Source organism: Amphibalanus amphitrite, unplaced genomic scaffold, assembly GCF_019059575.1.
Source record: "Amphibalanus amphitrite isolate SeventyFive unplaced genomic scaffold, NRLGWU_Aamphi_draft 002349F_arrow, whole genome shotgun sequence".
NCBI lineage: Eukaryota > Metazoa > Arthropoda > Thecostraca > Balanomorpha > Balanidae > Amphibalanus > Amphibalanus amphitrite.
In genome coordinates, this window is record NW_024883814.1 from 25,519 (window position 1) to 41,053 (window position 15,535).

The 15,535-nt window shown below is 46.3% G+C and overlaps 1 protein-coding gene across 1 annotated transcript in view; it reads left to right on the top strand.

Moving 5' to 3' along the window:
* LOC122376850 overlaps nt 1-15,327 on the top strand; it is a gene marked incomplete at both ends in the record, with an annotated part of 37,549 nt that extends 22,222 nt beyond the window's left edge. Inside the window, 3 exons of the mRNA XM_043356821.1 lie at nt 11,842-12,036; nt 13,012-13,126; nt 15,168-15,327. Coding sequence (XP_043212756.1) covers nt 11,842-12,036; nt 13,012-13,126; nt 15,168-15,327 — 470 coding nt within the window. The remainder of the gene's footprint in view (nt 1-11,841; nt 12,037-13,011; nt 13,127-15,167) is intronic.
* Nucleotides 15,328-15,535: the final 208 nt, after the last annotated feature.

Below are 15,535 nucleotides of genomic sequence, written 5' to 3' on the forward strand. Positions count from 1 at the left end.
ACTATTCCATTCAGTTTGAGGACCCCAGTAGGGAGGTCATGGCCTGTATCATAAAAAGTACGTTGTAACACAATTTCACGCCAGCGGTAGAAGGAAAACTGCTATATGACGCAGGCCCCAGCGGCTGACAACTGGGTCAAAACAGTCGGAGGCCGGCCAAAGGTCATGCTCGTATCGCTCTCTCTCTTGACCCCGTCCACCGCCCCAGGTGGATACCGGTGCCTCTTGGGCTCACCAGCCGGGCGCTCATTGGTGTGCCCAAGGGTGTGCCTTACTGGGCGCCAATCACTCAGTGTGCGTGACGCGTAAAATCACAACGAAGCGAAGTTCCGCCATAACCCTTACTGTGATAACCCTTACTGAATGACGTAAACAGGTCATGCGGGGGGGAGCCTGGCATCAAATAAGTTTTTAAAAAGAACATGGCTGAACAGCATTTCTTTTCTTTTTTTGTCGCCGCTCACTAACCGGCTCATTAAATAGAGAGAACTTCAAATACAGGACTAAATGGCTAGACAGCGAATTGGCGAACTGGCTAGAGAGATAATTCTTGTTTTTGAATCCGCTTACGAGTGCATGTGCAAGCACGGATGCATTCTGTTAGCGGGTGCAACTGATGATTTTTTGGGTATATGGGCACGAGTTTCCGGATTTTACCCCCCCCCCCCCAAAAAAAAAATGTGACAGTCGTGCCGATGACGAGTCAAATTGCTAACTTTGCAATAAAACAAATCTCAACAAATCCTCTGCGAGCAGGGTGGCTTCCGTTGACCACATGCTTACTGCCATCACCAGTTAGCGGATGGCGACTGCCACCTCCCCCTATCCCTCCGCAATCCGCAACCACTCCCCTCGTCCCGCCGCGCCGGCTGCCTCCGTGTCAGACTTCGGTCAGTGCTACCAGCGGCTCTCAAACCTTTCCGCTCAACCGCGGCTGGGACAGGTGGCGCCTTCCCTCAGAGTCGCGATACTTTCAAGAGAGACTATACATTCTGTCCTGGGGTAGACAGCAAAGCATAAAGAAAAGCTAGACCAATGCAAATCGATGTCTGGTAATGTGACTCTCTGACTTTTCGGTATGCGCGGGCTATCTGTCAATATTCACTGCGAGGATCTTCGTCGCTTTCGGTGTAGCACTGCTTATATATGATCGGACATAACTCATAAGTTCTAGAAATATAACCGTCCTTCAGGTGATAAATCACCACAAATTTTCAGCTCGGTTCTGGTTTCTAATTTTACATCTCATAAGTGACCTTTCCCAGCCACAGCTGGGCGCCACATTTGTCTGCAGTGTTATGTTTAGCTGCACTCAGAACCTTTTGCCATGTGTGGTCTAAATGCGACGAAAGAGTTGTATATTTGTAGTGAGATGTCTACACGACGCAAGAGATGCCAGAGTCGGCTTCCGTAAAGCTAATTTTAGTTTCTTTCAATAGGCACGACCGAAAATTATTCCAAAGTGTTCATAGACTGAAAAACATTATCGACATCCTTCCGTGACAATTGCATACTAAGTTATTCTTGGCCAAGTACGCAATACGCATCCACATTGGGCGTTTTGCTACCATGATTATCAAGGGCTGACTGCTAGATCAAGTTACCATCTTTTGGTCGAAGGGAGCATAGGAACTAGGGCGATTTCTACCCAGCCCATTCTGCGGCAGAAATTGATGACCAGACGGGAGTAGCCGAATCCCATTCCATTGTCATAAAACCATGACGTGCTACCGTCGTTATTACGTCGCGTGGCCGGACAGATTGTATCACTCGATAATCGAACCTGGTACAGCGCGTGACACTGTTTGAATGGAGACATTGATGGTGACATTCATAATGGGTTTGATGTCACAGCAAATCAGAGATCCTGGATCAGATTATTCGCGGCACGCTTGAATAGATTGGATGGTTTCAAATATAAATCACTACCCGGCTTGGATTAATGATAAGGTCTGATACCCAATGGGATTTGACATTCGAAATGCCTCTTTTCATCATTCCAGCTGCAATGTATATCTGCTTTGTCAGATAAAGTTTATCTCCAAAATTACGTTATGAGCTTAAAGGGAGATAATGACCTTTTTCCACAAAATCTGAGTTAGGACCATTTTCTGACAAAACACAACAAGTTATAATGTAAATTAAAACCATTTTGCTCAATTCGGTACCCTGCCGCAAATATCTCAACTTGAAGTCACGTTAGCGGGGAGCGCTGAAAATGACCGTTGAATAAGTACTTACATCACTTTTTGGTACTTGCATGTAATTTTGTAAAATGAGCGTATTCCTTACATTTGATCTTCATCACATCTAGTTAGTTAATGGTCGTCTATAGTGCCTTCAAAAGATATTCATGGTTTGGGGGTGGTTTATGTCTAAATTTACGCAACTATTTTTCCTGTTCATCATCTGACGCCATATGCTGCTATTTTAGTAGCAACGACTCAATTTTGAATCGGTCCCGCCGACTGCACAATAAAAGAAGATAGATACAACACTTTTGCGGCATCACTGAAAAACTTATGCAGTACTGTTATCAAAATTCTCATAACACCGTTCGACAAACCTGAAGTCTTTTTGAAATAAATAGGGTAGTGTGGGGTAATTTGAACATATTTTTACGTCTTCTCCGTTGTACCAAATTCCAGCTCAACCCTGGGTGACAAAAAACTGTTTCAGTAGCGCATGTGTCACTTGCTTTCACCATGCAAGCCTCGCTTTTGGACGAGCCGAGCATACATTGAATAGCATAGCATCACTTCTCCACCAAGTCACGGTGTGTTAAAATTGCCCCACCGTGGGGTAATTTGAACATAATGCCTTTACCTGCCATAAAAACGATAGTCTCGCCAGCACCGATGTTGCTTGACCCATAAACGAATAGGCAGAGCAATTCTAAACATACCTTCATTTGAAAAATCAACACAAAAACAAAAATAACAGTTGCAGAGTATCAATATCTGCACGCTGCACACCGGTCAGTTGACAGAATTCGCCTCTCTTCAATTAACGAACGTCTATCATCTCCGTTCGATAAAAACTCTACCAAACCTTACTTCATCTGTTATAGTGGTGCCAATCGGAACCTGGACATTCGGAATTCCGATTCTTTATCATGTCCAATTCGGAATTGATTGCACAAAGGTATAGTAGTCTGGACAACATTGGACGATGGCCTGTCACACTTAAGCATTTTTATCAAGTAATCGTGCGTAGCATTGATTGGCGAATGGAAAGCTTGTTAAGCTCTCAATATAATGAACACTTTTCGGCTGGTAAAATTACATGATAAGCAATATAAATGACGGTTTTAAGCATTCATAGCTGCATAATTTTCGGACATATTTGGACAAATAGTTGACTTAAACATTTTTGGACGGAAAATCAACGAAAATACCGGACACTAGACGGATATTAGACGTAAATTTTCTAAAACTGACATCACTTATCTTGCTACTGCTTTGGGTCGAAAATATTGGCAAAAAAAAAAACTGGGAGCGTTGTTTGTTCGGAGCTATCCCTGTCTTCATTGAAATTCTCACACTATGTTCAAATTACCCCACGCTAAAAGTTATTTTGCCATTTTTAAAAGCAGGGTTCAAAAGCAAATTTCTTGCATTGAAGGCACTGATTATGTCATTGTACAACAAAACCCGTTGCGTATTAGGCGCTAGCAATGCAAGATTTTGCGCTGCAATCAGCAGGGGCGGCGGATTCGGGGGGGCAGGGGGGGCAGCTGCCCCCCTGGCAAACTCGTGGGGGGGGGGGCAAAAGTATCTTTTTGCCCCCCCATAATTTGTGACAAAACTTAGACAAGAAACATATACCTGATTATTCTGTTCGATCATCTGAAGATGTAACCAGATGCCCATATATGTACTTTATCATACGTTGCCTTTTAAATGACAAGTGTTCGCGTTCAATTCAAGTTTTCCTCTCTTCAACCTAGTTTTGGAGACATTATAAGCGTCAACGTGACGCAGCGGCAACCCAGGCCGACCGCTTACAGGGACGACGGATACGGAGCAGCAGAGGAGGCATCGTTCCCTAAGAAACTTCCGGAGGAGGGACAAACGTATATTCTTGCCCCTCCATAATTTGTGCCCTAAACATGAGGAAAATTTCCATAGCCTGATATTGCAGGCTGCAGCTATGCGCTCCTACAGTTTGTCCAACGGTGCCTTTTGAATATGTGTAAATGCCATAGGCGTAGGAACAGGGGGGGGGGGGGGCCAGGTGGGCAAGTGCCCACCCACTTTTCGAGGTGGGGGGGGGGCAACCATGTGTTTTGGCCCACCCACTTTTTGCTCGAGGCCCCTCGTCTCGATTTGAGAGGACGTCGTCACCTTCCAGAATAAACAAACTCGGTAAAAATAAGTTCCACGAATCCCCACGCACGGACTCCAAGGGGCCGTGATGGATCCAAGGAGGCCCTCTGTTCATACTTGTCAGTCGAAGCCCCTGAGACTGATGGCCTGAGAGGCCCTAGTGGATCTGAGTAGGCCCCAATATCCACACTGGTCTGGGGAGGCCCCTGACACTGGCGGTCTGGGAGGCCCCTCTATCCACACTAGTCAGAGGTCTGAGACTAGTGGTCTGGGAGGCCCCTCCATCCACACTAGTCAGAATAGGCCCCTAACACTGGCGGTCTAGCCGAGGCCCCCTACCCTCACTCCTCCTCTATCCTCAATAGTCAGAAGAGGCCCCTGAGACTGATGGTCTGGGATGCCTATCCATCTACACTGTAGTCAGAGGAGGCCCCTGAGACTGATGACCTGAGAGGCCCTTATAATCACACCAGGCAGAAGAGGCCCATGAGACTGATGGACTGAGAGGTCCTTCTATTCATACTGGCCACAGGAGACCCCCAAAACTTTCGGTCTGGGAGGTCCCTCAATCCCCTATGGGCGCATGCGGTCTCTGTCCGGAGTCGGTCAGGAATGTCTCCGCATCCGGACAGCAAACGGAGAGCTCACGCACACTCGATATCAGTTGTTACAAAAAGAAAATATGGCCATTGCCTAGCATCACAAGATGGTGCCATGCCAAGGAAATAATATTAATTTACTTTGTCTTGAAAGAGTTGAAATTCAATCTTAAATTTGCGATTGAAAACTCGAAGACGGACGACGGGCCATGTCCGCATCCATTCCGTCTGCGTTCTCCGCACAAAGTTCAACACGTCGTACTTTGGTACTTCGTCTCTGCGACAGCCGCGACAGCCACTTCGGATGTCGATTGATAACCCGATTTCGAATTTAGCTCGAGGGAGGTCACGCGCGACTTGCATAACGTGACTTCCGAGTCGGGACTGAATATAATTACGCCAATTATCAGCGATATGTGTCCACACAATATGGATGCGGTCCGCACACGATTTCCGTACGGACCGGATGCGCCCGCCTAAATTCCGTACGGACCGCAAGCATTCCGCACAGTGGACGGCGGCCTTAAGGGTTTTCAGGGGTCATGCGCCGTTTGCGGCAAATAGATTCTAAAACAATCGGAGGGGGAATAAGTTTTAAAAATGGTGCGGACGTTCCGCACTGTTCACTTAAGCGGTTACGCCCCTGGGTAGGTACACCTGCCCGATCTCAGAAGCTAGATTTGGAGGTCATACTTGAAAGCAACCAGCAGGACGAGGCAAAAGGTGGAGGCCCCTGAAAATAGGAGGCCCCCTGGAAAAGGAGGCCCCTTGACAGGGTGGCCCACCCACTTTTCATGACGTTCCTACGCCCGTGGTAAATGCTAACCATTTCCGCTTTATAGCATTTTTTGTCTTTTCAGATTCGATTTAGATATATTTTAAGTGTGCAAGAGACGCAACTCACACCCTCAGTGGTCGTTTGCCGCTATTTTGTACCTACATGAATGCCAAATCGCAAGCGAGCGGAGACGGAAGGGCTAGCCATTCGCTTGCGGGTAGAGCACTTCATGGGCCGGATAAATCCGTTATCCATGGATAAATCCGCGGACCGGATAGGATTGGATTCTAAATTTGTTAAAAAAGAACGGATATGGGCGGGCCGGATTTGGGAATTGAAGGTTGAACCCGGATCAAAACGGATCAAAATTTTAACATTCAACATTGAAGTTAAAAATTAAGCTTATGTGTTAAGCGGCAGCAGAGGTTTGATTAAAGTAATAGGCATCATTTTATGACACTCACTTGTCACAAGACTTGTCTTCAAGTGGATAATGTATGCAATGTATGCATGGTTTTTGGAACCATGATGGTCTATGAGATGTATGGCTGTCTGGTCCCTTAGATTGAATTTGTTAGTCCAGTTTTGGGTGAAACCAGTTATTGGTGAAACGGATTATTACGGATATTTTTTGGAAGTTTGGCTGCAATACGGGCCATGGGTGGGCCGGATTCTGATATTCAAAGAAAGGCGGATAATGGGCGGATCTGGATATGACTTGCCGGATATGGGCCGGGCCGGATCCTAAAAAGCCTATCCGTGAAGTGCTCTACTTGCGGGTAGTTAGGACTGATGAGCGCTCGTAATAAGCCACTCCCCTGATTTTTTTCGAGCGCAACAGTTTCCAGTGCAAGTAAAATGGTAAACGCCGAGGTCGTACACATTGACCACATTGACCAATGCACGGTATGACACCCAAAGGCCAGTCATCAGAGATCTGCTTTGGGCATTCGGAGCCTTGTGTGGGGCCAGTGTAAAAACTGGATGTTCACGGTTCAGTATCCACTTTATTTCAGTATTCACTATTAAATAAGTAAAAATTAACGTTGGAAAGTTTTGAGGGTTAGGGCACTGATCATTAGTGGGGCCCCCTCTGGCTAAAGGCTGGCTATAGAATACAGAGCATCGAACACGAAAGCAAAATCTTTTTAAAGGAAGGTTAACCGCAAATCGAACGTAAAATGAACAGAGGAAATGGTAACGAGTTACCTCATTGAAGAATAGCGCTCGCCTTCTTCAAAAGGTTTGGCACCGTTCTTCAAATCTGATTTGCGATCGGGTTATGGGCAGGGGCGGCGCCACGGGTTTTCGATAGGGGGGACGGGGACCGAAAATCGAAAATCCCAAAAGTAGATACTGATCGTGTATGCAAAAAAAAAAACGAGGCACGTAACGCCGCGAAACTTGGCAAGGCCCAAAACACATCGAATAGTGCATCCCGTTTCCAAACTTATCCTAGGACACCTAAGATCGATCACCTTTTCAAGCATCCTTGCCTCTAAATTAAAATTTGCAGTCTTGCCAACTCAAAGCTGGTTTCCTACAAGCTGCGAATTGCTTAGGTATGAGTAGCAGTGCCAGCTACTCTTACGTTTCGTACTTTCAAATTTTCGATCTTACGTCTGGTCAGCTTCAGGGCTTCACCATCATATAGTCATGGAGGAAAAGTGGGAATGTCTTCTGCTCTGACAAGTGCGCCAAAATTGCAATATAATTTCAGAATCATGACATCACCACCTGATCCATATGCAACGGGCAGGGTGCAGCTAATGGCTAGCCGTCAGTGGTCATGTCATCGGTGGTCACTCAAAAGGCCATGCTAGGTCATGGAAGGTCACCAGCCGTTATTTGATCACACTTTCTGATTGATTTTACTTGCCAAGAGCTTTGCGGGAAAAACGAGCGCATGCACCGTTGAAAAAAATGAGTGAAAGGGTCTCAGGTCCGGCGACCTCTGCAGGTGAAATGCCCCAGGGTAGGATTCCGGTGCTTGTTGATTAACTTCGTCAAAAATGGCAGTAGAGCTGTGATGTCGGCACCATTGTGTTCGTCATGATCGAGCTGGCGCGACCTGCATCGTTCTCATATTCACCCTCCAATCGTAACAACTACAGCAGGGATTGGCAAATGGCGGGGCACTCCCTTTGGGAGGTAATGAAGGTCTCTGGAAACATCATCCCACATCCCTTTAGCATTAGTGGCTCTCCTTATGGAACAGGTTTCTTGACTGGTCTGTTTCACCCCAGAATTCAAAGACTAGTCAAGGTAAAGCCGAGCGCACCACAGTGAGCACAATTTGATAAGCTGGTGTATCTCAATTTTCATGTAGAACCTTTCACGTATCACGTACCTAAAACCCTTTCGTGCACTCATGCAAAAGCAACTGCCATGTTTCAACAGCTGGTAATGGCATTTTCACAGCCGCTGACGTAAGAAGAGGAGGGATGGGGGGCTCGATTAGACCCCCAGCCGTTCGGCCGCCGACCGAACTTAGTTTTGCAGAAAAAAACGAGTGCTATCGAACCCCTTGACGAGAGGGAGCCGATGCTATATCCAATTATAAGGTCTTGGGCTACTGCGTGCTTTTTTGGTCCTGCCTGTGATCTATCCGAACACTTCTCCCCACAAGTGCTGGGGTTAAATGGCATAGATTTCAAATGGTTCCTGTGGTAGAACTGCCATGCTTGAATTTGACTAATTAGGAATGGAAAATTTTCATATAGTAACGGAAATCTATGGAATTTCAGTGAACTTGGTTTTATCGGCAATGGGGTCTGGCAGTGGGGTGGGGAGGTAATAAGTAATAACCCTGCCTGGCGCCCCAAAAAGGGGGCACGATCCCCGAGGCCCTGCCGATCACCTTATAACTACAGGCATCACAGCTCCACACCTTTTGCAGATGGCCAGGACCCCCTGCGATGCATCCCAACAGCAATATTTATTCAGAACCTGCCTTGATTAACCAACGATGCATTAAATGCGACGGATAGCTCTATAATGCATTATTATCAACTATTGAACGGGCCTCGCCGATAGGGGGGTACTGTACCCCCCTAACTTTCGATAGCGGGGGACCTGTCCCCCCCGTCCCCCCCGGTGGCGCCGCCCATGGTTATGGGCTATGGCACAATTTTTCCCATTGGAGCTTTTTTTCTAATACAGCAATACGAAAATCGTTACATCGTCCACTGGCAGATCCAGGGAGCGGGCTTATAAAGCAAAAATTTACTCCCCCTCCCCTTGCATCGCCCGAAATAGACAAAACGTACCCTGTTTCCTAATAATAAAACTTTTATCAGAATGTTTTTTGCTTTATACTGTTCAGCAGTAAGGAATCGAAATCCGAGGAGTTTTTGGATTTTGGACACTTGGGGGGGGGGGGGTATGTCCCCTACAGCGTCGAAAACGCCTTTCTGGATCCGCCTATGCCATCATGTCGACTGGGATCTTGCCCCCCCCCCCACGCCAAAATCGAATCCGCCGCCACTGCTGCAATGAAGTTGCAATGACGTGTTGTTAGGCGTTTTTCCTTGCGAAATTGATTTTTTACACTGTGCGTCAACATCTTCATTCCTTGAAACTTTAAACCCCGTTCATATGATAGCCCTTTTAGTTACGATAATTTCTCTCATTGGTCTTATTGTCATGCCACTTATGGATTTTCCGTAATTTTGTGTTATTCACACTATGTTCAAATTGCCCCACATGTTCAAATTACCCCACCCTACCCTATGCTTGTATTTTTCGCTTCAGGCTCTGACGCCAAAATAATGAATTTCGTAGTCGCAATCGCAAGATTTGGCTGCGTTTCTGGCGCATGCCGTTCATTTGTGGCGCAAAATAATGTTAACAGTGTCATTTCTCTAGGCACTATGTACCCCCGAATTAGAATTTAATTAATTCTAAACCGAATTAACTCTAATTCAAATTAGAATCCTTACAACCAAGCAACGACAAGGCGATAACATAAACAAAAAACCAAGCGTCGCTGTTTGAAACAAAAGCGCCATATACTGCGACTTTTATAGAGAAGGACAACGCATTTCGGTGGGTGTTACAAGTACTGCAAGTACTGCTTCTTTTTTGCAAAAATAAAAACCTTTTTCACATACGAAAATGTGCTAGGAAATTTTCATATTTTATAGAAACTACAGTAGAAATAGTATAGATGTCGAGTAATTTTTATTTAAGAAAAAAGAAAGCTCATTATCTCCCTTTAAGCGCGCCATCGCTTTTCAAAACGATCAGTGCTGCATGTTTGAAACGATACCAGTCAATCTCTGCTAAGACAAATATGGCTCTCCCGTATTGTAGGATGTATTCGTGGATTCCGATTATGGTAATTTGTAGCGCTCTTTGGGCGAGATAATATAAATGCAAGTTATGACAACACCTGACGCCAAAAGGCTGGGAAGCTATCACTAGGAAGATACCTATCTGCGTATTTGTTAAATCAATTCGATTGCATAACGAATGCGTTTGGTCTTGGGTACCTAAGCCTTTGCATGTCGAAAGCACCTTCAAAGATGTTTATGCGTTGACAGGCCAAGTAAGATGCACAATAAAATAGGAAATATGTGAGAAAGAAATACAACAAAAGGTTGAGCTTTCCATCCGTTCCATGAACCGCCGACGCCATCGGCCCCGTGGCAACAGCGGGGCAGCCTACCTCCCGGGTCAAAGTAGGTCAGCTGTTACTAGGTCATCCCCGGGGACAAGGCAGGTCCGCTGACCTTGACCGGCCGGCGGCCCCGGGCGACGGGCGGACAGGGAGGGGGGGGGGGAGATGTGGAGAGGGCTTCCACTGATGTTTAGTAGGGGAGAGTGGGGTAATTTGGCCGGTGGTGTAAATTGGCCGCCCCCACCTGTACGAAAGCTGATAAAAGTGAATGAAATAACTTAAGTCTCTATTCATTTGTCATCGGCAGAACTAACTCGAGAACAAATATCAAAACTTTCCCCCTCTTAGTTTTATTCAAAATTAATAAAACGTGAATTTCGGTAGAAAATGGAACTTTTACTTCCGTTTAAAAATTTGTATTACATGTAGTATTTGGGCTGTAAACGAATTCCAACATTATAGCGCCATTCTTGAGGGTGCTCAGCGGTTTCAAGAGCAATTTCATCTAGTTCTGTACAGCCATGACGACTTTATAGACAAAAAATTTCAGAATGGCAATGTGGGGTTATTTGGCCGGGACTAGCGGGGCAACTTGGCCGGTGCGCTCAGAGTCACTATGCTGGGACGGCCGAGTTGTCATGGTCAATTATACCATAAAGGACATAATTCATGACCAACTTTGACTACTTTGATGTCATATTTCCTATTGGACAGCTGTAAGGGCATGTGACGTCATCAACGGTTACCTAACGCTTTTTTGCTAATAAATACTAACAGGAAAAAAGATACAACCGCGCAAATGGTCTCATTGTGTTCAGCTCGTCAAGGCGCATCGAATGATATACATGATGACCTTGAACTCACGTAACCTTGAGGTCAAGCGACCTGAGGTAACGTGACCTGAAGCCAACCTTTGACCTTGACCTCTCGAGGTCAACACATACCTACATGTTTCGATGCGGAATGACGAGAGAATTACGACGGTACTTTTAGTTTTGGCCTAGCTTGATTACTTCAAAAGTTATTCATAAAAAACTGTCATCGCATCTAGAACCGCTATTTTGACTATTTTCGACCCCTGTGACGGCTGAGTCAACCTCCAAAATGCTTCAAATGCGTCGTAGGACACGCGTCATTGCTGAATGTGAAGCTGACTCGCCGATAACAAAAATCATGGCCTCAAACTAACACCGGCCAAATTGCCCCACACCCCCGGTCAAATAACCCTGCTAGTGGGGCAATTTGGCCGCTTTGCAGACCTTTGTAATACGTCACAATTTCAATATAAGTAGTTACCCTATCATTTCAAGTTTACTGTCCAGGAAAGTAAAATGTATGGCACACCTGTCAGCGTTGAGAAAATGCAGAAATGTGTTGTCGATTTTTAGTTACACCGTTTTCTAAAAAAAGCGGCCAAATTACCCCACTCTCCCCTAAGCATCTATAAAAATTAGAGACGTAGTGTGCATAAAATATGAATTCATGCAACAAACAATAATCTTCTTTTCTCCTCAGATGACCGTCGGAACGGCAGTCCGCTGCTGACATACGGCACCCACCGCGGCGTGGCACGTGGCCGCGGCGTGTGCCACTGCGAGCAGTTCACGAGCTGCACGTGCGCCACGGGGGAGCACGTGCCACGTCCGTCTGACAGGAATATGACGGAGAGGCAGCGGGCCAGGGCGACGGTGGCCACACCGCGTAGTGAACGTGAGTAGAGGGAGGGAGGGAGGGAGGAATTGAGAGAGGGAGAGAGAGAGAGAGAGAGAGAGAGAGAGAGAGAGAGAGAGGGAGAGAGAGAGGGAGAGAGAGAGAGAGAGAGAGAGAGAGAGAGAGAGAGAGAGAGAGAGAGAGAGAGAGAGAGAGAGAGAGAGAGAGAGAGAGAGAGAGAGAGAGAGAGAGAGAGAGAGAGAGAGAGAGAGAGGAAGGAGGAATTAGAATCTTCAGTGAATCTCGATCGATCTCACTAAAACTGTAACCTGAGCACCTCAGATTGTACCTTACAACAGTAACTACTCTAACTACACAGAAATGCTCTTTAGATAATTTTCCCGAAGAATGCAACAAACAACCTACCGGGGTCCACACCGAGCGTACCACGACCTATCCTCTTCAGCGTAAATCCAATGATTCGTCCACTCTTCATCAAGATTGCGTTCACTCCGTTTTATTTCATTGCTAAAAGATGCACCGGCCGTCTCCCGCTAGCGCCGGGCTGAATTCATGGCCCGTTTCACCTTGACCTAGTTGGCTGATTGCCAGAGTTTTGGGTGGTATCACCGGGCGCTTAATCGATCTACGCTGACGGCTCGTGGCATCGCCGCTAAATTGAAGTAACTGATAGGTGGCTCGCTAGCTGCTCTAGCTGCTTCAAAGATGTTCCAGATTGTCGTAGTTTGAAAGTGTAGAGGACGTGCAATGACCCCAGTGACCTCTCCCTTTGACTCCCTCCGTCCCTTTTGGAAGTTCTTTGAAGTCAGTGGCACAGGTGTCTCTTTAAAAACGCGTCAACTTCTCGCACCGTCGGCCTATCTCGCCTAATTCTTGCCCGCTCGTGCAACCAGTGACGACTGTGGCCTTAGAAACGTGTCAACCGTGTTCCTCCCCCTACTGACTTTCCTTCTCGTTCCACCTTCCCCTCTAACTCTCCCCTCCCCTGACCCCTCTCCCGCTCGTGCCCCGCAGTGGCGGCGTCTCCGGAGAAGCGGGTGTGCGGCACGGCCTGTATCACCGGCTCCTCCCTCGGCGCCGTCCTCCTGCTGGCCATGATGCTACTCGTCTGCCTCATCTACGACTCCAGGTATGTAGGATTGTGGGATGTTCGTCTATATGATCTGCGACTCCAGGCATATCCGTATGACCATACGGTTATGCCTACCATACGGATATCTTATACATACCAGTATAAGATTTGAGCGCATGTGTGTGCTATAAGATTCTAAAATATATGTCTTCGGGAGCTATGAAGTTTGGAGCATACTTGGCCGTGATATAAAACTTCAGCGTATCACTGCCTGTGGGGTAACAGTCTGGGAAAATACATAACAAGCTCGGCCTGTGGTTTTACCCTATTCCTGGCGGGGGGGCCTCAGGAGCCCCCCCCCCTGAGGTTTTTTGGTTATTTCTCCCAAACGCGTTGAGCTAGGAAGCTCAAATTTTCTGACTTTTCCTAAAAGGCTTCTACGCAACATGTCTGAAAATTTTGAGTTGATCTGACCTCAGGTCAGGTCACCAGAGGCGGTTTGGTGACCCTACCTCAGAAAAGTTTGCAATCACGCCAGAGCTAGAGTTTTTGACCGATCAATTTCTTCTCTTCAGGCTTTAGTTAGGGTACCAGTATGTGCAATTTGTATATCTCGGAATTTTGATATCGGTGACCTAAGGTCAGGTCAGTTTCGCGACCTCCCCATTATAAGTCAATGGGGGAAAAATCAACTCCCTGTTTTTACCACTAAAACGGGTCGGAATGGCCCCATATACCATACATGACTTCATATACGATCAACCTTCACTACCTTGAGGTCTGTTTTGCTGTTGGGCAGCTGTGAGGTCATGTGACGTCATCAAAGGTCACCAAAGGTTTTTGGCCAATAACTCCGTACAGGAACAAGATACAGACGCGTGGATGGTCTCATTGTGTTCAGCTCGTCAAGACGCATCGAATGATATACATGATGACCTCGAGGTCACGTGACCTGAGGTCAACCTTTGACCTTGACCTTTCGAGGTCAACATATATATCATTCGATGCGGATTGACGAGAGGATCACGATGATGCCCTTAGTTTGTTCCTATCTTGACTAATTCGAAAGTTATTCGAGAAAACTCTCTCCATATCTAGCGCCGCCATTTTGACTTTTTCGACCCCTGTGACGTCATCTTTGACCTGACCTGAAAATGACCTTAGTAAAAATTGTAGACCTTGTCCATGCGTATCCGATGCCGTTTACGGCTTGTCGCTATCTTGCTTCGTTCTCGAGATCTCAGGGGGGGCCGAATCGGCCCCCCCGCCAGTTTCTTGTCCCGGCGGAGCCCGCCAGGAATAGGGTTTAGGATCTCGGTCTTTCACATTTTTTTTTTCGCTCGGCTGCGGACGAGTTATCAGCTAAAAATCGAGATAGGATCTCAGCTGGTGCAGACATTATTTACAAAAGCATCGCTGTTCAGTAAAACACGACGCTCTTCTTACCCAGAAAAAAATATAGTTTTGGCTCCACTGAGGATGTGGAATCGAACTGCGTGATCCGTTTTTCTCTCAGTAACGCTCATTTATCTTAGTTGAATCTCTGACCAATTGTATGTGGACCCTATACAATCTGACCTTTGACCTGTGACCTGGACTTCAGGGCACGACTCTGAAATTGCACCGTAGATTAGTTCCAACCCGAAACGCAGAACACTTGGCTAGAAAAAAATAGGAATATGCTGTTAAGAACCCTGGAGAGCAGCAGCGCTTATTGGTCGATAAATGAGCGAATCATTATACTTTATCAATGCTCATCTTTTATCATTGAGATATAATAGCCTTTGCTCATATTGAGTTCCGAATGGTAAATGAAATGCAAAATTCTTTGAAAAATACCTATATTTCGTCCATGGGACTTCTTCAGGGTCACAATCCCATGGACGAAATATAGGTATTTTTCAAAGAACTTTGCATTTCATTTACCATTCGGAACTTAATATGAGCAAAGGCTATTACTATATCTCAATGATAACTATTTTCCTTCTAACAATGCTCAGCACAGCACTCCACCAAAAATGCTCATCTTTGATAGACCTTCGGTTCTCGACATTTAACCATTTAATTAAATCCGCTGATCTTTTTATGTCGGTTTCAGGTGCGGCCGGTCGAGCAAGCTGCGTAAGGACCCGTTCAGTGGCGAGGTGATCTCCCTATCGCACATAACCGGAGACATGGATTTGGGAGGTCGCCAACAGATGGCTCTGCCTCCGGACGCCCAGTGCGCCATCTCGGCCCAGCTGCTGGAAACTGTACCGGTGAGTGGGAAGGGATGTCAGAGATTGTACTGGTGTGGGGACGGGCTATCAGAGACTGCACTGCTGCAGGTGTTGAGCTGGAGACGTGGATAATAGGTATGGTGGTAAAGAGTGTTTAAGAGAGTGTCGCAAGTATGTCCAGAAAAGAGGGCGACAATGATGAACATTCATTGTCAATCACATTCATAATGATGAACATTCATTGATT